Here is a 25,022-nt window from a genome sequence, read left to right on the forward strand (position 1 = left end):
CCTTTGAAAAACTCCTAACCCAGGAGCTTTTGATGAGATTGACTTGAGTAATGACTTTGCCTCCCAAGTGGCATGGCTGGCCTCATGTCTATTAAACTCTTTCTTCACTGCAATGCCAGGATTTTTGTTTGTGCAGTGGGCAGGAAGAACCCATTGGTGGTTACACCACCACATCCAGCCAATTTTTAAATTTTTTGTAGAGACAGGGTCTCACCACATTGCCCAGGATGATCTCAAACTCCTGGCCTCAAGCGATCCTCCTGCCTCAGCCTCCCAAAATGCTGGGGTTACAGGTATGAGCCATTGTGCCCAGCCTCTACTATTTCTTGATTTAGCAAACTGAGATATTTAAGGTACACAGCTGACCACGTGACCCCCACCTGAAACTGACAGCTGCCCTTTGGAATAAAGTCAGACTCCTTAACAGGGCTAACCAGACCCGCATCTTATGACCCTTCCACCATACTTATCTACTTTTTAATTTTATTTTGTTTTCCTTGTTCATGTACGTTGTGAATTTTTACATCTTTAGAACACCCACCTCCTGGCATGTGTGCCATATATATTATCCCCTCCTCTGGATTGCGGCTGGATGTGAATGACTTGCTTCTATGGACTAGATTTGTCAAAAGTGATGGAATGTCACTTTCATGACATTCCAAAGACTCTGGTTTCTGTCTTGCTTGCTTGTTCTAAGAGAAGTGAGCTGCCAGGTTGTAAATTGCCCTGTGGAGAGGCCCACATAGCAAGGAATTGAATAGTAACAGCAACAGCCCATAGTGAACTGAATCCTGCCAGAAACTGTGAGTGAGCTTTGAAGTAGATCCACCCCCAGTCAAATCTTTGGATAAGACTGCAGCCCTTCCTGACACGTTCATTGCCACTTTGTAAGAGACCTTGAGCCACAGCACCTGGCTCAGCCCAGATTCCTGCCCCACAGAGACTGTGAGATGATAAATATTTGTTGTCCTCAGCCACTAAATGGAGTAATTTGCTATACAGCAATAGATAACTAATGTCACTATTATGCCATATAGTTTTCTATTCAGTCATAGAGTATTCCTTTTTTTTTTTTTTTTTGAGATGGAGTCTCACTCTGTCACCCAGACTGGAGTGCAGTGGTGCGATCTCGGTTCACTGCAACTTCCGCCTCCCAGGTTCAAGTGATTCTCCAGTCTCAGCCTCCTGAGTAGCTGGGATTACAGGCGTGTGCCACCACACCCGGCTAATTTTTGTACTTTTTAGTAGAGACAGGGTTTTGCCATGTTGGCCAGGCTGGTCTTGGACTCCTGACTTCAGGTGATCCGTCTGCCTCAGCCTCCTGGAGTATTGGTATTACAGGCATGAGCCACCATGCCCAGCCTAAAAATTTAATCTTCTTAATGCCTTTTTCCTGTACCCATAAAAAACTGTGTTTACAGATTGGGCATTCCTTCCACATCTGTTCCTGTGCTCATATCACCATATAAAAAATATTAAACACAGGCCAGGCATGGTGGCTCACGCCTGTAATCCCAGGACTTTGGGAGGCCGAGTCAGGTGGATCATGAGGTCAGGAGATCCAGATCATGCTGGTTAACACGGTGAAACCCTGTCTCTACTAAAAAATACAAACAATTAGCCAGGCATGGTGGTGGGCACCTGTAGTCCCAGCTACTTGGGAGGCTGAGGCAGGAGAATGGTGTGAACCCAGAAGGAGGAGCCTGCAGTAAGCCGAGATTGCGCCACTGCACTCCAGCCTGGGTGACAGAGCGAGACTCCGTCTCAAAAAAAAAAAAAAAAAAAAAAAAAAAAAAAAAATACATGAGAGACTTATTAGGCCATTCCATTATTTATTTATCTATTTATTTTTCCATTATTTATTCTTGAACAGTGTTCTCTGGCTTGATTTCAGACACAGAGATCCAAAGTACCCTGAATGTCTGTCAATTATAGCTATGCTCTCCTCCCTGCCGAAAGGAAACCCTGAAGGGTCACGTGGTTTACATGAGCAATTAGCAGCAGCTGGCCAGAGCAGCAGAAATATACATGCTTCTATTAATTTCCATGGGAATCTGGGACTGTGCTTTAGGGTCCTAAAAAACACAGACAGCGCTGGACAATAGAACACACGCTTGGCTGGGTGCGGTGGCTCATGCCTGTAATCCCAGCACTTTGGGAGGCTGAGGTGGGCAGATCACCTGAGGTTCGGAGTTTGAGACCAGCCTGACCAACATGGAGAAACCCCATCTCTACTAAAAGTACAAAATTAGCCGGGCATGGTGGCACATGCCTGTAATCCCAGCTACTAGAGAGGCTGAGGCAGGAGAATCTCTTGAACCTGGGAGGCGGAGGTTGCAGTGAGCCAAGATCAGCCATTGCACCCCAGCCTGGGCAACAAGAGCAAAACTCTGTCTCAAAAAACAAACAAACAAACAAACAAAACACATGTGCTCTGAAAACACATGTCCTCAGCACTGCCCTCTGCACAATGGAACTGCAAAGTGAAAATGCTTTTATTGCCTTTCTACAGGCAAATGAGTATTGTTCTTCCAAGAGGCCATTGTTGAAGAATCTCTAGAATTCTTTGAGAATCGCCTTCCATAGACTGTTTCCACAAAGTATAAGGGCGCTGGGCTTAGTTCTTTGGTCAGTCTCATATTTTACCCTTCTCCAAACCCCATTCCCTTACTGGATGACACTTCTCTGCTCTGTCTAAAACATCCTGTCCTCCAGGTGGTCTTGCATGAAGGCAAGTTTTACTTTTTGTTTTTTCTTTCTTTCTTTTTTTTTTTTTTTGTTTGAGAAAGAGTCTGGCTCTGTCATCCAGACTGGAGTACAGTGGTGCGATCTCGGATCACTGCAACCTTCACCTCACGGGCTCAAGCGATCGTCCCATATCAGTCTCCTGAGAAGCTGGGATTACACGTGCCTGCCACCACACCCTGCTAATTTTTCTAATTTTTTTTTGGAGACAGAGTCTTGCCCTGTCGCTCAGGCTGGACTACAGTGGCATGATCTTGGCTCACTGCAACCTCAGCCTCCTGGGTTCAAACGATTCTTCTGCCTCAGCCTCATGAGTAGCTGGGATTACAAGGCAAGCGCCACCACGCCCGGCTAATTTTTGTAGTTTTAGTAGAGATGCGTTTCACCATGTTGGTCAGGATGGTCTCGAACTCCTGACCTTGTGACCCACCCGCCTCGGCCTCCCAAAGTTCTGGGATTACAGGCGTGAGCCACCATGGCCGGCCTAATTTTTAACATTTTTTGTAAAGATGGGGTTTCACCATGTTGCCCAGGCTAGTCTTGAACTCTTGGACTCAAGAGATCTACCTGCTTCAGCCTCCTAAAGTGCTGGAATTACAGGTATGAGCCACTGCGCCCAGCCAAGTTCTACTCTTTCTGAGGCTTGCTGCCAGGGCTTTATTCATCTTCGGGGCCACTTGTCATGAAGTACTATAATCACGTAGATCTCATTTTCCCACTGATAAACTAGGAGCTCTGTGAGGGCAAGGACTTTGCCTCGCTTACTGCTGTGTCCCTCGGAACTGGTCTCAGCAGTAAGCACCGACAAATAATTGTGAAAAGAGGCCGGGCATGGTGGCTCATGCCCACCTCGGCCTCCCAAAGTGCTGGGATTACAGGCATGAGCCACTGCGCCCAGTCAAGCGTGTGTTCTATTGTCCAGTGCTGTCTGTGTTTTTTAGGACCCTAGAGCACAGTCCCAGTTTCCCATGGAAATTAACAGAAGCGTGTATATTTCTGCTGCTCTGGCCAGCTGCTGCTAATTGCTCATGTAAACCATGTGTCCTCGGTCAGGAGACCGAGACCATCCTGGCGAACACGGTGAAACCCCGTCTCTACTAAAAATACAAAAAAATTAGCCAGGTGTGGTGGCAGGCGCCTGTAGTCCCAGCTTCTAGGGAGGCTGAGGCAGGAGAATGGCGTGAACCCGGGAGGCGGCGGAGTTTGCAGTGAGCGGGTATCGTGCCACTGCACTCCAGCCTGGGCGACAGAGAGAGATTCCGTCTCAAAAAATAAATAAATAAAAAATGAAAATAATACTAATTTTGAAAAGAACATATAGGCTGGATGCAGTGGGTTGTGCCTGTAATCCCAGTACTTCGGCAGGCCGAGGCAGGCGGATTACTTGAGGTCAGGAGTTCCAGACCAGCCTGACCAACATGGTGAAACCTTGTCTCTACTAAAATACAAAAATTAGACAGGCGTGGTGGCAGGTGTTTGTAATCCTAGCTACTCGGGAGGCTGAGGCAGGAGAATCGTTTGAACCCTGGAAGCAGAGGCTGCAGTGAGCCGAGATCACGCCATTGCACTCCCCGCTGGGCAACAGAGGGAGACTCTATCTAAAAAAAAAAAAAATGCTGTAAAACACTGCTGCTTGTTTGCAAAAATCAAATCCATCCTTAAAAAAAAATAAAATTTGTCACCCTTGATGAGGGTTAACCGTCAAGATTTACGGAGAATTTACCAAGGGTCAAACACTGGGCCTTTGTTTTATTTTATTTTATTTTTTTGTGATGGAGCTTCACTTTTGTTGCCCAGGCTGGAGTGCAGTGACGTAATCTCAGCTCACTGAAACTTCTGCCTCCTGGGTTCAGGCGATTCTCCTGCCTCACCCTCCCAAGTAGCTGGGATTACAGGCACCCGCCACCATTCCCAGCTAATTTTTTGTATTTTTAGTAGAGACAGGGTTTCGCCATGTTGGTCAGGCTGGTCTTGAACGCTTGACCTCAGGTCATCCACCTGCCTTGGCCTCCCAAAGTGCTGGGATTACAGGCGTGAGCATCCATGTCTAGCCAACACTGGGCCTTTAAAATTGCATTTTTTTTTTTTTTTTTGAGACAGAGTCTGGCTCTGTCGCCCAGGCTGGTGTGCAGTGGCCAGATCTCAGCTCACTGCAAGCTCCGCCTCCCGGGTTCAGGCCATTCTCCTGCCTCAGCCTCCCGAGTAGCTGGGACTACAGGTGCCTGTCACCTCGCCCGGCTAGTTTTTTGTATTTTTTAGTAGAGACAGGGTTTCACTGTGTTAGCCAGGATGGTCTCGATCTCCTGACCTAGTGATCTGCCCCTCTCGGCCTCCCAAAGTGCTGGGATTACAGGCTTGAGCCACCGCGCCAGGCCTAAAATTGCATTATTTCAGTCAATCCTTGCCACAATCCTAGGCGCTGGATACTATCATCCCCATTCTGCAGATGAGGAAATTGAGTCTCAGAATAATGAAATAACTTGCCCAAAGTCACAAAGTTTGGAGGCTATTCAACCCCAAAGTGCAAACCGTTAACCATTATGTTATACCCTTTTTTCTTTCTTTATATATTGTTGTTATTAATTTTTTTAATGTTTTGGAAATTAAAAAACAGATGTATACAAAGAAGAAAATGTCAATCATTCATATTTCCAACAAGCAGATTAATAACTGATGGCCAGATTTTCTTTTCTTTTTTTTTTTTTTTTGAGACGCAGTCTTGCTCTGTCGCCCAGGCTGGAGTGCAGTGGCCGGATCTCAGCTCACTGCAAGCTCCGCCTCCCGGGTTCACGCCATTCTCCTGCCTCAGCATCCTGAGTAGCTGGGACTACAGGCGCCCGCCACCTCGCCCGGCTAGTTTTTTGTATTTTTTTAGTAGAGACGGGGTTTCACCGTGTTAGCCAGGATGGTCTCGATCTCCTGACCTCGTGATCCACCCGTCTCGGCCTCCCAAAGTGCTGGGATTACAGGCTTGAGCCACCGCGCCCGGCCCTAATGATGGCCAGATTTTCCTCCAGCTTCCTCTGTTTAAAAATTTCTCCACCCGCCTTTGCTGAGAACATTCAGAGGAGTGTGCTGAAGGCCCCCAAAGCCATTTCTTTTTGTTTTATTTATCTATTTGTTTATTCTGAGACGGAGTCTCACTCTGTCACCCAGGCTGGCGTACAGTGGTGCGATCTTGGCTCACTGCAACCTCTGTCTCTGGGTTCAAGTGATTTTCCTGCCTCAGCCTCCTGAGTAGCTGGGATTACAGGCACACACCACCACGCCCAGCTGATTTTTTGTATTTTTAGCAGAGATAGGGTTTTGCTGTGTTAGAGAGGCTGGTCTCGAATTCCTGACCTCAAGTCAGGAGTGATCTACCTGCCTCGGCCCCCCAGAGTGCTAGGATTATAGGTGTGAGCCACTGCGCCTGACCTGTTGTTGTTTTAGAGACAGGATCTCACTCTGTTGCCCAGGCTGGAGTGCAGTGATGCAATCATTGCTCACTGTGGCCTTGAATTCCTGGTCTCAAGAGATCCGTCTGCTTCAGCCTCCTGAGTAGCTGGGACCACAGGCGAGCACCATAAGGCCAAGCTAATTTAATTTATTTAAGTTATTTTATTATTTAATTAATTTTATTTATTTATTTTATTAATTATTCGTTTATTTTAGAGACAGAGTCTCACTATATTTACTTGGCTGGTCTTGAATTCCTGACCTCAAGAGGTCCTCCTACCTCAGCCTCCCACAGTGTTGGGATTACAGGTGTGAGCCAACGTTCTCGGCCACCAAAGCCATTTCTAAAGAGTCAGGGCAGGCATGGTGGCTCACGCCTATAATCCTAGCACTTTGGGAGGCCGAGGCGGGTAGATCACGAGGTCAGGCGTTCAAGACCAGCCTTTTACCAGCCTGGTAAAACCCTGTCTCTACTAAAACTACAAAAATTGCAGGCACCTGTAATCCCAGCTACTCGGGAGGCTCAGGCAGGAGAATCACTTGAACCTGGGCAGCAGAGGTTGCAGTGAGCCGAGATCGCACCACTACACTTCAGCCTGGGTGACAGAGTGAGACTCCGTCTCGAAAAAAAAAAAAAAAAAAAAAACAGCAGAATGGAGTTGTGTGTCAAACGGCCATGCTGGAATGGCTGGGATGCTCCCAAGATGCCAGCAGATAAGTCTGAGTATGTTGTGGCAAAGCCATTCTCATCAGGTGGCAACACTGGATCAGGGTGGAAAGGGTTTCCAGGGAACGGGTGATGATACTTGGTTGCCTCTAGGTACTTGCTTGCCCTGGGAACAGGAAACCTAAGCTGTATTCTTACCCCACCCAATGAGCCAGCCCCAAGGCCAACTCCTCCTGGGAGGGCTCCCGGAGCTGTCATCCGCCTCCAGAGGACCCACCCTGGCTCCTTCCTTATTCAGTCCTGACCTTCCTAATGTGCGTGTGTGTATGTTGTGTGTGTGAGAACCAATGAGCCCATGAAAGAAACAGTCCCTTCCTGTCCTCACACTCCAGACAGCAGCGGGCTCCCCGACACACGCACCTGACACTTGGCTCTGCCTGGATCACAGTGTGCACTCCTGTGCGTTAGACCCGTATACACCTCACTCTCTCAATCTGTCGGGCTGGGAGCTCCTCAAGGGCAGAGGCTGTTTTTTTCTGCACTATTTGGCATATTTGACATATAAAAGATAATCAGTAAATTGAGACATCAGCTATGGGGGAATGGAAAAAAAATGCTTGGAATAAGACAGACGTAGTTTGTTGTTGTTGTTTTGAGACGGAGTCTCACTCTGTCACCCAGGCTGGAGGGCAGTGGCGCGATCTCAGTTCACTGCAACCTCTACCTCCTGGGTTCAAATGATTCTCCTGCCTCAGCCTCCTGAGTAGTGGGGATTACAGGCACCTGCCACCACGCTTGGCTAATTTTTGTATTTTTTAGTAGAGACGGGGTTTCATTATGTTGGCCAGGCTGGTCTCGAACTCCTGATCTGCCCTCCTTGGCCTCCCAAAGTGCTGGGATTACAGGCGTGAGCCACCGCCCCTGGCCCAGACAGACCTAGTTCTGATTCCAGTTCTGCCACATTAGCTGCTGTGTGACTTTGGGTGAGCAACTCAATCACTCTGAGCTTCGAGTTGCTTATTGCTAAATTGAGAACACTATAATCAACCTTTGAGTTTGATAAATGACGACCGAACGGGTCCAGGTATGTCACACACCTCAGCATAGTGCCTGGCAAAAAGCATGCAATGTTTCTGGACCACGGTGGGGGTTAAGGGGCCTGGATTCTGTTCTGAGCTTTGCCTTTGTCCTGGAACAGGGTATTCAACTTCTCCAAAGCCCAGTGCTCTCATCTGTGAGAAGGGGGCATCTCCACACCCACTTCACAGAACTGTGGAGCACTTTCAACTTAAAATGATACACAGGAAAGTACCTGACACACAGTAGCTACTGAAAGAAACCTTTGTTACATCGTCTAGACAAACCGTGCCTGACCCTTTATACTCTGGAATCTCCCAGTGCTCAGGTCTATAACGAGACAAAAACACACTCTAGGATAGTTATTGACAGTTAGGTCCAGCCCAGGGGAGCTTCCCATTTAGAGAACACGGGGGCAAGTTGCCAAAAACCTCAGCTCTCCACACCACAAGGTCCACGGTTCCAAGGTACCCATTTCCTTTCCCAGCAGAAAGAGTCCAGGTCTTCCTATAAAGACAAATCATGCCGTCCCTCGTAAGAGCTGCAAGCAAGGATAGAGACAGAGCAAGACACACGCTTTGATTCAGGATGTTCTGTGATGTTTATAATTAGAAAAGTTGCTTGGAACAGGACAGAACCTTGGGGAGGCTGATGGGGAAGCAGTCCAGACTAGGCTGGACTTTGAAAGAGGACCCACAGGAAGGAAAGGAAAGGTGGCTGGGGGTGCGGGGTGGGGTTCTAAGTCCCAAGGTAGGTTGCTAGGAGGGGTGCTGGCCTGGGCTGGAGTGTAATTTGGAAACATCATCTTTGCCAGCCTCTGTAGGGCTAGGGCCCACTGGGCAGGTGTCCCCAGGGCTGTGAGACATCTTTATGAAGTTCTCCAGGTGGCTGTCACAGGCGGTGGGCGTTCTCTGGCTGTCACTGGGTCTTCTGCAGGTCCTCAGGCCCAAAGGAGGAGGGCAGCAGCTCCTGGACCGTCATGACAACATAGGTACCATCCGGCTTGGTCATGTACACGGGCCAGTTGGTGCCAAACTGGAAAAGAGGCAAAGCTGGCGTGAGAGATGCAGCGTGGCTGAGGGTCCTGAGACAGACTGGGTTTGAGTCTGACTCTGCCACTCACTGGCTAATGTTCCTCTCTTTGCCTTGATTTTCTCATCTGTAAAATGGGAATGACCATAATTGTTCCTGGATCATGGCACTGTAGGGAGGAGAAAATGAAAGAATGCTGTGAAACTGAACAGTGCATGGCACATGGTGAACAGGCACCATTCAGGACTCACCCAGGGCTTCATAAGAGCAACAGCCGGCTGGGCGCAGTGGCTCACGCCTGTAATCCCAGCACTTTGGGAGGCTGAGGCTGGCGGATCACAAAGTCAGGAGATGGAGACCATCCTGGCTAACACAGTGAAACCCCGTCTCTACTAAAAAATACAAAAAAATTAGCCGGGTGTGGTGGCGGGTGCCTGTAGTCCCAGCTACTTGGGAGGCTAAGGCAGGAGAATGGCATGAACCTGGGAGGCGGAGCTTGCAGTGAACTGAGATCACGCCACTGCACTCCAGCCTGGGTGACAGAGCAAGACTCCGTCTGAAAAAAAAAAAAAAAAAAAAAAAAAAAGGCGACAGCTAACCCCTGGAACCAGACTTCCTTCTGCTATGACAAATGACAACTAACACCTGCTTCCCTTACAGTATCCCCTTTACACCTCACACCGGGAGAAGTCGCCTGCCACATACACTCAGTGTATTAGTTTGTTCTCAAGCTGCTAATAAAGACATACCCGAGACTGGGTAATTTATAAAGAAAAGAGGTTTAGGCCAGGCACGGTGGCTCATGCCTGTACTTCCAGCACTTTGGGAGGCCGAGGCAGGAGGATCTCCTGAGGTCAGGAGTTTGAGACCAGCCTGGCCAACATGGTGAACCCCATCTCTACTAAAAATACAAAAATTAGCCAGGCATGGTGGTGGGCACCTGTAATCCCAGCTACTCAGAAGGCTGAGGCAGGAGAATCTCTGGAACATGTGAGGCAGAGGTTGCAGTGTGCCAAGATCACGCCACTGCACTCCAGCCTGGGCCATAGAGCAAGACTCTGTCTCAAAAAAAAAAAAAAAAAAAAAGCCTGGACGCAGTGGCTCACGCCTGTACTCCCAGCACTTTGGGAGGCCGAGGTGGGCGGATCACGAGGATAGGAGATCGAGACCATCCTGGGTGAACATGGTGAAACCCCATCTCTACTAAAAACACAAAAAAATTAGCCACGTGCGGTGGCAGGCGCCTGTAGTCCCAGCTACTCAGGAGGCCGAGGCAGGAGAATCGCTTGAACCCAGGAGGCGGAGCTTATAGTGAGCCGAGATGGCGCCACTGCACATCTGTTGCCTGGGCAACAGAGCAAGACTTCATCTCAAAAAAAAAAAAAAAAAAGACAAGAAAAGAGGTTTAATGGACTCACAGTTCCACATGGCTGGGGAAGCCTCACAACCATGGCAGAAGACGAAGGAAGAGCAAAGGGATGTCTTACCTGGCAGCAGGCAAGAGAGGACTTGTGTGAGGGAACTCCCGTTCCCTCATGAGACTTATTCACTATCACGAGAACAGCATGGGAAAGACCTGCCCCCACGATTCAATTGCCTCCCACCAGGTCCCTCCCATGACACGTGGGAATTATGGGAGCTACAATTCAAGATGAGATTTGGGTGGGGACACAGCCAACACCATACCACATAGATACTGCACATGCATGGTTTCATTATCTACCCTGTGAGGTAGGTGCTATTATGATGCCCATTTTACTGATGGGGAAACGGAGGCTTAGCAGGGTAAAGTCAGCAAAGAAAAATTTGTCTCTTGAGTTTTCTCCTATGCTATGAGGAGCACTGTTCGTTCGCTGTGTGACCTTGGGAAAATGATAACTTTCTGGGGCTCACTCAGTGTCTTGGTCCATAGAATGGTTTTAGGGATGGGCAAATGCAGGGTAGTAGGCAAGAGGTTAATCAGCAGTGGCACCATGACAAGAGCCCTGGAGGTGGGGTCAACAGACCCAAGCTCTTCCTAGCCAGGTATTGTGAGATGCAGAGATGATTCATGTAAAGCGTCTCTATGCACATGGTAGGTGCTTAATTAATAGATGTCATTCTTATGGATTATGTTGGTAACCAGTGACTACTTAGGTCTGCAGCCTTCTGTTCTTCCACACTTCTCTCTGAATCACCAAGTTATTGCCAGGCACACTCAATCTTCTGGCTTTCTTAGAATTAATGTTTTAAGGAAGGAAATTTTTCTGCTTAACTGGCTCTGCCTGAGGGTAGGTATGGACGAAAGTTGAGCGGAGGGCGAGTTTACGTGCCAGGTCCCTGGCCCCAACGCCTTATCTCTTATTATTTGCATTTTGGTTTCAGTTTCGCCCCTGCCTCCTTCAGCTTTTTCATTTGCCTTCTGTCGTTTGCCAACATCCAATCTGTTTGGAGAAAACAGCACCGAGCAATTGGATCACGTCGGGGCCTTGGGAGCCAGGGACTTGGCGCCCTGTCTGTCGTGGTTTCCTTATATGACCTTCGACATTTTCACTGTGCAGGCCAGCTATTTCTGACCCTCTTAAGTGAGATAAATTCCGCAGTGTAAATTCACTGCTTTCCCAGTGGTATGTTTTTGGATTTGGGAAATGTGTCTGATTTGCACTCCTGGCAGGAAACAGGAGGAAGATGGAAACGTCTGCATCCCCGGATGCTTTGAAACCCCACGGCACAAAAACAAAGCTAAAACAACCCCCTTTCTCCCAAAACACAACTCCAAAAGCAGAAACTCCCACGGTACAAGCAGCATTCACATGCCAAAGTAACATTATGTTTCCTCCATGGCTGAAAATAATTTTGTCCAACTTACAGAATCACAAAGACAGAGAGGCAGCCGTGAGGAGCATGGGCTTCAGAGTCAGCCTGATGGGCCATGGATACCCGTGTGTCACCGCCTGGCAGGGGGCCCTTCAGTAAGTCATTTTACTCCTCTGAGCCTCAGAGTAGTCACTGGGCAATGGGAATAATGACATGCACTTCCCTCAGTCTTGGGGAGGGGATTAAACAAGATGCTGTAGGTATGTATTTATTTTTGAGACAGGATCTCGCTCTGTCGCCCAGGCAGGAGTACAGTGGCTTGATCACGGCTCACTGCAGCCTTGACCTCCCAGGCTCTAGTGATACTCCTACCTCAGCCTCTGGAGCAGCTAGGACCACAGGCATGTACCACCATGCCTTGCTAATTTTTAAATTGTTTGAAGGGACCGGGTTTTACTATGTGGCTCAGGCTGGTTTTGAATTCCTGGGCTAAAGTGATCCTCCTGCCTTGGTCTCCCAAAGTGCAGGGCTTACAGGTGTGAGCCACCATGCCCACAAGATGCTGTGTTTCCAGGGGCTGACAGTACTATGCTGGAGCTCAGGGCCTGTGGGATTCTCTAATCTTTTGGGACTCTAGAGGACACACATCTCTTTCATAATCCACAATAGTTACTAACATTCCCCATTCCCCAAATGTACACATAAACATGAAAACCTCCCCTTGAGCGTGGATTAAGAACCCATGATCTAAACTATCCCTTCATTTTCATTTTTTTGTTTTGTTTTATTCTTTTTTTTTTTTTTTTTTTTTTTTTTGTGGAGAACAAGGTCTTGCTATGTTGCCCAGGCAGGTCTCGAACTCCTGGGCTCAAGCAATCCTCCTGCCTCTGCCTCCCTAACTGCTGGGATTACAGGCTGAGCCACCACACCTGGCCTACCCTTTTGGGTTTGTTTGTTTGTTTGTTTTGGAGATGGAGTCTTGCTCTGTCGCCCAGGCTGGAGTGCAGTGGCGCGATCTCGACTCATTGCAAGCTCCACCTCCTGGATTCACACCATTCTCCTGCCTCAGCCTCCCGAGTAGCTGGGACTACAGGCACCCGCCACCACACCCAGCTAATTTTTTTGTATTTTTAGTAGAGACGGGATTTCACTGTGTTTGTCAGGATGGTCTCGATCTCCTGACCTCGTGATCTGCCTGTCTCATCCTCCCAAAGTGCTGGCATTATAGGCTGAGCCACCACACCTGGCCTACCCTTTTGTTTTTAGAGTTGAAGAAATTGCAGCCTTCCATCGAGAGGACTTTTATAAAAACTACTTCAGATCCCTCAAGTCTCTTCTTGAAAATACCCACTGGCTTACCTTTATTCTCTTTTTTCCCAATGTATTTAATGTGATAAAATATATATAACATAAGATTTGCCATTTTAACCATGTTTAAGTGTACACTTCGGGCTGGGCGCGGTGGCTCACGCCTGTAATCCCAGCACTTTGGGAGGCCAAGGTGGGCGGATCATAAGGTCAGGGGTTCGAGACCAGCCTGGCCAACATGGTGAAACCCAGTCTCTACTAAAAATACAAAAATTAGCCGGGCATGGTGGCACGTGCCTGTAGTCCCAGTTACTCGGGAGGCTGAGGCAGGAGAATCGCTTGAACCCAGGAGGCGGAGGTTGCAGTGAGCCGAGACTGTGCCACTGCACTCCAGCCTGGGCGACAGAGTCAGACTCTGTCTCAAAAAAAAAAAAAAAAAAAAAAAGGCCGGGCGCAGTGGCTCAGGCCTGTAATCCCAGCACTTTGGGAGGCCGAGATGGGCGGATCACGAGGTCAGGAGATCGAGACCATCCTGACAAACACAGTGAAACCCCGTCTCTAATAAAAAATACAAAAAACTAGCTGGGCGAGGTGGCGGGCGCCTGTAGTCCTGGCTACTCAGGAGGCTGAGGCAGGAGAATGGCATAAACCCGGGAGGCGGAGCTTGCAGTGAGCTGAGATCCGGCCACTGCACTCCAGCCTGGGCGGCAGAGCAAGACTCCGTCTCAAAAAAAAAAAAAAAAAAAAGTGTACACTTCAGTTTCCTTTATTCTTGGAACAAAATGTACCCTTTATCCCATGGCCAGGCCCCATGTGATCTGGCCCCTGCCTACCCTTCTGACTTCAATCCCATTGCTTTCCTTCCACTTACCAGACCCTGGCCCTCTTGGTGCCTTCTTGCCTCTTCTCAAATTCACCAAGAGTCTGAGCACAAAACTTGCTGCTTATGCTGTCTCAGAATCTCCTTTTCTAGACCTTTGTTCCTCTCATTTTTTTCTCATTATTTATATTTCTGCTCAAATATCATGCTCAAAAAGAGGCCCTTCCTGGACATCTAAAGCAGGGGTTGGCAAACCTTTTTCTGTCAAGGACCAGACAGTAAATATCTTAGGTTTAGAGGCCATGTGGCCTTTGTCGTAATGGCTCACTTCTGCTGTTGTCAGGGCAAAGTGGCTATGGACAATAGGTGAATGAATGGCCATGGCTGTGTACCAATAAAACTTTATTTACAAATATAAGCAGCAGGCTGGATTTGGCCCATGGGCTGTTGTTCGCTGACCCCAGTCTGCAGTGTCCGCTGCTTGCCCCTTTGTCATTGGACTCCTTTTTTTTTCCTGCATTTTTTTTTTCCTCTATAGCCCTCTGACTCTCAGAAATGCCACTGTTTGTTTATTTATTTTGCTCCTTGTTCATCATCTGTCTTCTGCATTAGCCTATGAGCTCTGTGAGGGCAGGGCCTGGCCCGTCTTTTCCCTGCTGCCTCCCCAGAGCTACCTCAGTGCCTGGCACAGAGCAGACACTCGCTCAGTAAGTATTTGTTAAATGAAGGAATAATTTCCAGTGACTCATGAAAGTGTAGGGAGGCCTTAGAAGTCAGCCAACCGAGCAAACGGGCCAATAGATGTGTCTCCACGCCTGCCACGCTTGCAGCTTGGCGTGGCTCCCATAGCCTGCGACAGGGAAGAGATTTGCATTCCAGAAAGCAAGAGAAGCTACTTACCTCTCTCATGACTTGCCTGCAGGCCCCACATGGAGAGATAAAATCGTCTTGCATGTCACTGGGGAAGCAAAGAACCAAACTCAAATTAGTCTCTCCAAAGGCCTGAGGACAATTGCTAAGATTTACGCCCTGAGTCTCCGCCTCGTTCCTGATTTGGGTCATACCCCATCAGGCAGCTCCTGATTCACAGATCGGCTGTGTCCTGAAGGCTGAGATGGCCACGTGGTGGCTTTCCACACTGCCACAAGGCAGGGCCACGAGCAGGACTTTCGTTAGTGCCGTCCATAAACGTTTAGTGAGCACTTACCGTCACCCACACCCAGGGGATACAAAGGTCAAAGAGAATCTGTCTCTGGTCTTCGGGAGATTGTTCAGCCCAGTGGGTGATGTAAAAAACCAGCTGAGTTATCATTTTAAACAAAATGCAGCTGGGTGCGGTGGCTCACACCTGTAATCCCAGCACACACCCAGGGAATACAAAGGTCAAAGAGAATCTGTCTCTGGTCTTCAGGAGATTGTTCAGCCCAGTGGGTGATGCGAAAAACCAGCTGAGTTATCATTTTAAACAAAATGCAGCTGGGCGCGGTGGCTCACACCTGTAATCCCAGCACTTTGAGAGGCCGACGTGGATGGATCACCTGAGGTCAGGAGTTTGAGACCAGCCTGGCCAACATGGTGAAACCACATCTCTCCTAAAAATACAAAAAATTAGCCAGGTGTGGTGGTGCAGGCCTGTAGTCCCAGCTACTCGGGAGGCTGAACCGGGAGGATCACTTGAGCCTGGGAGGCGGAGGCTGCAGTGAACTGCCATCTAGCTGACAGAGACCCTGTCTCAATAAACAACAAACAAACAAACAAACAAAAACACGGTATGTACAAAGGCCCTGAGGCATGAAAGAATAAAGTGCGTGTGACTCAGAGAGAAAAATGGGTTGCTTGCACTGGAGAAAGCCTGGAGAAGAGAAGCTCACCAGCCAGGGATTGCCTGTAAGAGTTTAGGCTCCTACAGGCAGACCTCTAGCTCTGAGCAGGACAAGGATTGGTCCCTAACACAGGTGGCTTTGGCCAGGCGCGGTGGCTCATGCCTATAATCCCAGCACTTTTGGAGGCCGAGACGGGTGGCTCATGAGGTCAAGAGACCGAGACCATCCTGGCCAACATGGTGAGACCCCATTGCTACTAAAAATATAAAAATTAGCTGGGCATGGTGGTGCACGCCTGTAGTCCCAGCTATTCGGGAGGCTGAGGCAGGAGAATCGCTTGAACCTGGGAGGTGGAGGTTGCAGGGAGCCGAGATGGCGCCACTGCACTCCAGCCTGGGCGACAGAGCGAGACTCTGCCTCAAAATAAAACAAAACAAAACAAAACAAACAAGTGCCTTTGATGGTGGAAAATTCCAAGCCTGCTGGAGCACCACAGGTGAAGTCAGCAGCCACCATCCTCCTTATTCTTCTGGACACACAGCTTTGTGATATCTCTGGAAGAACATAGGATTTTTATTTATTTATTTATTTATTTATTTATTTATTTATTTATTTGAGACAGGGTCTTGTTCTGTTGTCTAGGCTACAGTGCGGTGGCACAATCATGGTTCACTGCAGCCTCTGCCTCCTGGCCTCAAAGGATCCTCTTACCTTAGCCTCCTGAGTAGCTGGGACTGCAGGCACACACCACCACACTCAGATCATTTTTTGATTTGTTGTAGAAATAGGGTCTCACTATATTGCCCAGGCTGGTCTTGAACTCCTGGGCTCAAGAGATCTTGTTACCTTGGCCTCCCAAAGTACTGGGATTACAGACATGAGCCACTGTGCCTGGCAGAACACAGGATTTAAATTTTGGTTCTTAGTTGGCTCTTCCTTTTGCTATGGGTGACTTTGACTAAGTCATTTTAGCTCATCCAAGGCTCATTTATTTGCTGTAAAATGTGGATGCTTTGTAAGAGTCTGCTTTGTAAGAATGCTAGAAGATAAAATGAGATAAGGTATATGGAAGACTTTGTTTTTTTTTTTTTTTGAGACAGAGTCTTGCTCTGTCGCCCAGGCTGGGGTGCAGTGGCCGGATCTCAGCTCACTGCAAGCTCCGCCTCCCGGGTTTAGACCATTCTCCTGCCTCAGCCTCCCGAGTAGCTGGGACTACAGGCGCCCGCCACCTCGCCCGGCTAGTTTTTTGTATTTTTTAGTAGAGACGGGGTTTCACCGTGTTAGCCAGGATGGTCTCGATCTCCTGACCTCGTGATCCTCCCGTCTCGGCCTCCCAAAGTGCTGGGATTACAGGCTTGAGCCACCGCGCCCGGCTGGTATATGGAAGACTTTGTAAACTTTAGAATGTTATATACATATTGTTACTGCCTGTTCTAAGTGCTGGATATTTAATTTCCTTACTATGTAAGCTTTGTCATAATTTTAGTACTTTATCATATACAGTTTTATTATACGCTATGTGTTTTATGTACTATTTAATAATTCATCTTATTATATCTTAACAGCAATTGTTATTAAGATAGTGTGTGCCTATGCCTGTAATCCCAGCATTTTGGGAGGCTGAGGTGGGTGGATCACAAAGTCAGGAGTTCAAGACCAGCCTGGCCAACATGGTGAAATCCCGTCTCCACTAAAAATACAAAAATTAGCCAGGCGTGGTGGCAGATGCCTGTAATCCCAGCTACTCGGGAGGCTGAGGCAGAGAATTGCTTGAACCTGGGAGGCAGAGGTTGCGGTGAGCCGAGATCATGCCACTGCACTCCAGTCTGGGCAACAGAGCAAGACTCCGTCTCAAAAAAAAAAAAGAAAAAAAAAAGATAATGTGTGCCTAGAATGTGCCAGGCATTCTGCAAAGCATTTTATATGCATCATCTCATTTCAACCAACAAATATTTACTGAGCACCTACTATGTGCTGGGCACTGTCGTTGGTGCTAGGAGTGCAGCAGTGAACAAAACAGACAACATTCACTATGCTCAGGAGTTTACAGACTAGTGAGGGGAGCTAGGTAACTGATTAACCAACCAACCATGTGGAGACAGGGATAGATACTATGATTAAAATAAAGCAGCTGAGGTGCTATTTTCTTTAATTCTCACCATAACTACCTTTTATATGTGGGGGTCCAGTCAATGAAAGGTTCTGTTCCGTGGGAAGATGGGGTTCTCTCTGAGCACGCTTCCAGCTTCAGAAGAAAAACCCATGGGTACATGAGAGGGTGGCGACTCCTGCCCAGGACGCTGAGTGAACTCTTGCAATTACTGGATAACAGCTGTTGCAGCCAGGGCCCCCCTTAAGCTTTTTGGGGGTTATTTTTCACTTCATTCCACACATGTCGACCAAAACCCTTCTCTATGCCAGGCAGGCATGGGAAAGGAGCGACAAAGACCAATTAGACAATCCCTGGAGCTTACCCTCCGGAGGGATAGATACAATTTCACAGAAATGCGGTAACAAAGGCATGGTTAGGGCCATGGGTTAGGGCCATGGGAGAGTTGCTCTGAATGAAATTCAGCCTTCCTTCCATGGCCTATAAGGCCCTATGTAATCTGACCCCTGCTGAGCTCACCACTTCCTTTCCGAATCTTTTTTTTGAGACGGAGTCTCTCTCTGTCGCCCAGGCTGGAGTGCAGTGGCGTAATCTCGGCTCACTGCAACCTCCGCCTCCCAGATTCATGCCATTCTCCTGCCTCAGCCTCCCGAGTAGCTGGGACAACAGGCGCCCGCCACCATGCCCGGCTAATTTTTTTTTTTGTATTTTTAGTAGAGACGAGGTTTCACCGTGTTAGGCAGGATGGTCTCGATCTCCTGACCTCATGATCCACCCACCTCGGCCTTCCAAAGTGCTGGGATTACAGGAGTGAGCCACCGCGTCCGGCCTCCTTTCTGAATCTTGTGGCATCTGTGGCCCACTACCCAATGGCTAGCTCCCTGGACAAGGTGATCTGCATCAGGGATTTCAAGGTAAGCACGCATTCCACTAGGAAGGTAGATTTGGTGTAAGCTTCAACAACCAAGTCACAGGATGGTGTTTCCAGGCAGCCTAGCACTGAGGATGTAGAGACAGCCTGTTAACATTAATGGCTTACCCGTACATGGTGGTTCTGTGTGCCCGCCTCTGTGCTAAGGACCTTAAGTGAATTAGTTCAGTTAATCCCCCAACAACCCTGTAAGGGGCGGGGGTATACAGGCCCTCTTATCACCTGCATGCTGTAGATCACGAAAGACGAAACGGCTTGCCCAAGGACACAAAGTTAGTAAAGTGGCAGAATCAGGATTTGAACCCCAAATCTACACACTCTGCCTTTGGTAGTTTTGCGGCTTGCAGAATAAATAACGATAACTTTAAAACAATGTAATAGTTTGAGGCTGAATGTGGTCACTCACACCTATAATCCCAGCACTTTGGGAGGCCAAGGTGGGCGGATCACTTGAGGCCAGAAGTTCGAGACCAGCTTGGTCAACATGGTAAAACCCCATCTCTACTAAAAACTCAAAAATTAGCCAGGTTGGCCGGGCGCGGTGGCTCAAGCCTGTAATCCCAGCACTTTGGGAGGCCGAGACAGGTGGATCACGAGGTCAGGAGATCGAGACCATCCTGGCTAACATGGTGAAACCCCGTCTCTACTAAAAAATACAAAAAAAAAACTAGCCGGACGAGGTGGCGGGCGCCTATAGCCCCAGCTACTCGGGAGGCTGAGGCAGGAGAATGGTGTGAACCCGGGAGGCGGAGCTTGCAGTGAGCTGAGATCCGGCCACTGCACTCCAGCCTGGGCGACAGAGCGAGACTCCATCTCAAAAAAAAAAAAAAAAAAAAATTAGCCAGGCATGGTGGCAGGCACCTGTAGTCTCAGCTACTCAGGAGGCTGAAGCATGAGAACCGCTTGAACCTGGGAGGCGGAGGTTGCAGTGAGCCGAGATCTTGCCACGGCACTCCAGCCTGGGCGGCACAGCGAGACTTGTTCTCAAAGAAAAACAACAAAACCAAAAACCAAAAAAAAAAAAAAAAAGCAACTATATAATAGTGTGAATGTATTACATACCCTGTGTCAGGAACTGTATAGAAATCGTTTCATGAGACCCTGTAACAAACCAGTCTCCTCCATTTCACAGATGAGAAGCCAGGCTCAGGGTCTAAGCAGCATGCCTAAGGTCCATAATGCAGTTGGATTTGGAAACAGGTTTCATTAGCGCTGAAGCCTGGCTTCTAACTTACTCAACGTTCCTGCCAAGAGAGAGACTCAAGACTGAGTGAGCACTTGCTGGCTGCCTCAGGATGTTTCTTTACCGCTTCACCGCTTCCCCCTTTCTCCCTCTCCCCTGCCCTTCACTCTGTCCCGCCTTTTGCTGGCTATTTACAGTTTTCTGTGGTTTGTGCTCACCTTGGTCACACACTGAGGCCATGGTTATCAGACTCGATGGGCTGGAAACCTACTGACTCTGATCATTAGAGCTGGGACCCAGTGGGGCAAGCTCATCGGTCAATGAGCAGTAAGACACACGGACCTTTCCTGAGTGCGGTCTCCATCCTTAGAGACCTCAGAGGCGTTCTCTCTGAGGCTGCTCAGACCCATCTGATGTTAATGAGGGAGTTGGTACTTCTCATTCATCCTCTAAATCCACAAACGCTCTCAATTTAACAAATCATGAGTGTGATAATGAGTGTATTTTGGGCTCAGGGACACTGATGCAGGCTGAATACCCAGAGTACGGCAGTTGGGGGCTGGAAAAATGGCAGGTTTTGTGTAAATAACGACATTTGCTAATCACTGCTAGTGACAGTTCGTTGTGTTTGAAAGTAGATAATGACCAAGAGAAAAAGCCTCTCATTTGGAAAATTCTAAACAGAGCAAGGCATCATTATCCTTTGGTTGACTTTGGCCTCTTTTTCCCTAGAATATTATTATTTTCTTGGATCAGCTTTGAAATTGAGTTATTTCCCTCCTTTTTTTTTTTTTTTTTTTTTTCCATAAAGTGCAATTCACATCCTGATCTCGGCCTATCTGCACAAAATGTTCTCAGCACGACATCATTTATTCCTTTGGAAGCCTTAAGGAAGCCAGGACACACCTCGGTCACAGGGAAGTCTCTCGGATACTGGGGCCCTTCTCCTTAAGTGCACCTTGGGCTTTACTTACTCAGAAACAAACCTTGAATAAGCCGGGTCACCTCGGGGCCAGACTGAGGTAAAGTTGAGGATCTTACAAAAGGCATGTGGGCTTGCTTCTGTACAGTCCCCACTGACCTTGCACTAAACCCCTGCATTTCTGCATTTTAGCCAGAAAAGTGCTGTAGCTCTGCCACAGGAATTAATTCCACTCTGAGTGAAGAGGTAATTCCCTCATAGAATGTGACCTATGCACCCAGATGTTCCTAAAGACCAACAAGCATGCAGCCTCCTTCTGGGTGGGATAAACATTTCCCATGTCATTTTTCTTGCATCAATAACTTGTTAAGAAAACTGTCATACACAATGCAAAGGTGCACACTGGAGCGATTCACCATTAAGTCATTAAATAATGGAGTCCAGTAAAAGGGCTAATTTACACGCTTGGATCCTGAAACCACTGAGTCTAGGGCCAGAGCCAACAAGAATTCAATATGCTCCCATGGAGAGGAAGCCATGACAACTAGGATATTTATGTTTGGGACATATAGGAGCATTGATTGGGGCTCTTGTACAGCCAGAACCTGGGCCGGACTCTGATTAGTTGGAACCATAACTAGTGTTTACCTGGCTGATTTTGTATCCTGGTTCTTGAACCTTGAGGCGAGTGTCGCCAAATGAGTTAGCAGTGCTGAGTGGCTCATTCAGGATCCTAGCATCAGTTTGCAGAGAGCAGGGAAAAGTGTTCATCTCCTAGCACAGCATGACACAGTGGAATGAGCCCTGCAATGAGACTCCGGAACCTGGGTTTTATCCCAGCACTGGCACTAACTCCCAGGAAAGTGGCTCAACTTATCTGGGCCTCAGTTTCATCAGCTATAAAATGGGGGTGGTGGCAAGGGAGTCTGTAGCAGGTGATTTTTGGGTCCTCCCCACTTTGTGTTTCAAGGCTGCCTTTCTGTGGTATCTTGTAGGAAAGGAGTCTGTATCACTTTGTGTTGCTGGAACAGGGGCATACCGGCCCTTGTATGAGAGTTGCCTTGCTTATTTACCTGCCTCGCAGGCTCACTGAGGGCAGACTCCATTTCTTATTTGTCTCCTTATCCTCAGCACTCATCCCAGGGCCCTATACAGCGCCTGGCACATAGGAAGTCCACAACTAACATATGACAGATGAATGAATGAATGAATGAATAATACGTGTAAGGAAGATGTTGGCTAAACAGATGAATGAATATTGTTGCAACCTGGGCTTTCCCACTCACCTGGCGATAGCAATTGCCTTGAAATCCTTGTACCCTTCTGAGACGGCCTTCTGGATAGCGGTCCGTTCAGCACAGATGCCCAGAGGGTAGCAGGCATTTTCTATGTTGCACCCTGAGAAGAGAGCAGAGTCCAGTGGTAAGTCTGGCAGAAACACTTCCTGCTGCGTGTGTTGAGTAAGAGGTTTGCCCCATTCCAAAGCAGGAAGGAACTGGTTACTCCAAACAAGATGGGGAGAAGGAAAGGGCAATTCGACTTGGGGCACCAGTAGACTCTTTGGTCCATGGTAGTGGCCCTTCCCAAGAACCTGGCACTGTCTTAATTTACCCAGTGCCTCCATGATGAAGCACAGCTTGGGAGCAGGGCAGCACAACAGGCAGATTAGGCAGCCGCATCACCCCTGCAGAGGTCAAGGCCAGGGGAGATGCTGAGGCTTACAAAAACAAGTAGAGCCCCCATACCTGCATCTGAGAGCCCCACGGTATGAATGTGTTCCCATCAAATTCATATGTTGAAATCCTAGCCCCCGAGCTGACGGTATTAGGAAGTGGGGCCTTTGGAGGAACGATTAGATAATGAGAACAGAATGAAAGGGACTAAGCCTAGGAATGGGAGTCATGCACTTATAAAACCAGAGAACTGCCTTGCCCCTTCTGCAGCATGAGGACATAGTGAGGAGTCACCGTCTATGAGTAAGCAGGCCCTCACTGAATCTGCCAGTGCCTTGACCTTGGACTTTCTGGTTTCCAGAACTGTGAGCAATACACTTCTGTTGTTTACAAGCTACCCAGTCTATGGTATTCTGTTATAGCAGCCTGAATGGACTAAGACAGATCCTGATTCCAAGTTTGAGCCTGGACAAAATTTTGGGGGTTAGGTACTGGCTGTCAGAGTTCAGCCAGGGTTCTATTTCAGCTGTGTTGCAAAACAAACTGTCAAAACTAACTAATAAGAAATCAACCAACCAACAAACAAAAAAAACCCCGAGCTTTGTGCAAGTTGCCTATGATTGCACAAGCCTTAAAACAATCTTCAGGCCTCCAGTGGGATGTGGGCTTCTAAGATGGCCTAGCTCTCAGTAAGGGAGTCCTTCCTATTGGCTCTCTCAGGGTAGTTCCTGGGGTACAATAAGCCAGGGCTGCTCCCAGGAGACAAGATGTTTGCATAACCAGATTGGCTAAGAAAGTCCCCATATTCAGGGAAGTGAGTCTACGAACAAATCACCATGGAACCTGGGTTTTCCCTTGACCAGCAAGATGTGGTATTTGGTCTGTACCACTGTTTGTAAATTGCCTTTTTCCCTGAGGCAGAGATAGGAATTGTTCCCCAGTATTCATTTCCTATTTCTTCCTTTAAGTAATACAAGTGCCTCCCATTCCAGCATGGCCACTCAGCTAGGGACTGTAATTCCCAGACTCCCTTGCAGCACAGTGTGGCCACATGATGCAGTTCTGGCCAATGGGATGTGGCCCAAAGTGATGTGGGAAATTTCTGGATCATACTTTTGGTAAGGAGGTTGCTTGCCTATTACTTCCATCCTTTTCTCCTTCCACAGGCTGGAAGGTGGAGGTGATGGAGTGGGACACTTTTGACCTTGTGGCCATGGGAATGGAGGAGCAGCAAGGAGAGAGAAGGAATTTGGAAACCTGGTCAACTCATGGGGCAGAGTTGCCTGTTTGCCTGGGGCCTACTCGGAATTGTTGTGTGAGAGAAAAACAGAATTCTATCATGTTTGCGTCACTGCATCTTGGAATCTGTTTGCTATAGTAGCGTAACCTATAGCTAATGCAGACATTTGTGCTGAAGGTGAGATGCAATTTGAACAAAAAAAATCTAAATATGTGACATTGGCTTAGTGGCTGAGCAACGCAAAGGAGAAAACACAGATGAGGGACGATGGCCAGATAGTGACTCCTCCTAGTCTGTTATTTGGTAAAGCTCCACCTGCAATTACCGGGAAGGCAGGCCGTTGTACCTACCACTGAAATTTCTCTTCCTGGCAATGGGAATCAGCTCTGTGGCAAACATGTGATGTGTCATCTGCCCACCCAGCCTGTTGTTTCAGTCACCACAATAGCCAGCATGAAGATGGGGCAGCAGGGATGGGCCAGGCATGGGAGCTACTTAGGAAAATGTGAGAGTTGGCAGGCTTCAGAACCATGTCCAGAAGGGATCTTTGGGTGTGGCATTTCTGTATGGAAATAATTGGAAGCAAATAGATCAGGATGTTTCTAACTTTTTGATAGAATTGGATCGCCAAAGAAGTCACAAGTCTGGCCTATAAAAACCCATGATGAGGCTGGGCGCGGTGGCTCATGCCTGTAATCCCAGCACTTTGGGAGGCCGAGGCAGACGGATCACAAGGTCAGGAGTTTGAGACTAGCCTGGCCAATATGGTGAAACCCTGTCTACTAAAAATACAAAAATTAGCCTGGCATGGTGGCAGGCGCCTGTAGTCCCAGCTACTCAGGAGCCTGAGGCAGAAGAATCTCTTGAACCTGAGAGGCAGAGGTTGCAGTGAGCCGAGATCATGCCACAGCTGCACTCCAGCCTGGGCAACAGAATGAGACTCCATCTCAAAGCACAACAACAAATAAAACCATGATGTGGGTGTGATGATGTGTGTCAGTTTGAACATGCAGATGAGGACACAACTCTAGGGATGGTGGGACACGTAGTCAGAAGGAATCTGATTTCCAGGACAACTTTGCAGGACAGAGAAAAGCATCTCCTATGCTGTGGACTCCAGCCCACGCCTGGTCTGTTAGATGAGGGAAATAAGCCACCATCTTGTTTGAGTCACTATATTATTATTTATTTCATCAACTTAGCCTCCCCTCCCCTCCCCTTCCCTTCCCTCCCCTTCCCCCCCACCATCCTTTATTT

The 25,022-nt window shown here is 48.2% G+C and overlaps 1 protein-coding gene across 1 annotated transcript in view; it reads right to left on the reverse strand.

The window, feature by feature from the left end:
* Positions 1 to 8,516: 8,516 nt before the first annotated feature.
* LOC105483086 (cytidine deaminase) overlaps positions 8,517 to 25,022 on the reverse strand; it is a 30,035-nt gene continuing 13,529 nt past the window's right edge. The window contains exons 2-4 of the mRNA XM_011743715.2: positions 22,139 to 22,250; positions 14,784 to 14,841; positions 8,517 to 8,962 (exon numbers count right to left, since the gene is read on the reverse strand). Of these exons, the coding sequence (XP_011742017.1) occupies positions 8,846 to 8,962; positions 14,784 to 14,841; positions 22,139 to 22,250 (287 nt within the window). The 3' untranslated portion in view covers positions 8,517 to 8,845. The remainder of the gene's footprint in view (positions 8,963 to 14,783; positions 14,842 to 22,138; positions 22,251 to 25,022) is intronic.

This window comes from Macaca nemestrina, chromosome 1 (genome assembly GCF_043159975.1).
Source record: "Macaca nemestrina isolate mMacNem1 chromosome 1, mMacNem.hap1, whole genome shotgun sequence".
In the NCBI taxonomy this organism is placed as follows: Eukaryota; Metazoa; Chordata; class Mammalia; order Primates; family Cercopithecidae; genus Macaca; species Macaca nemestrina.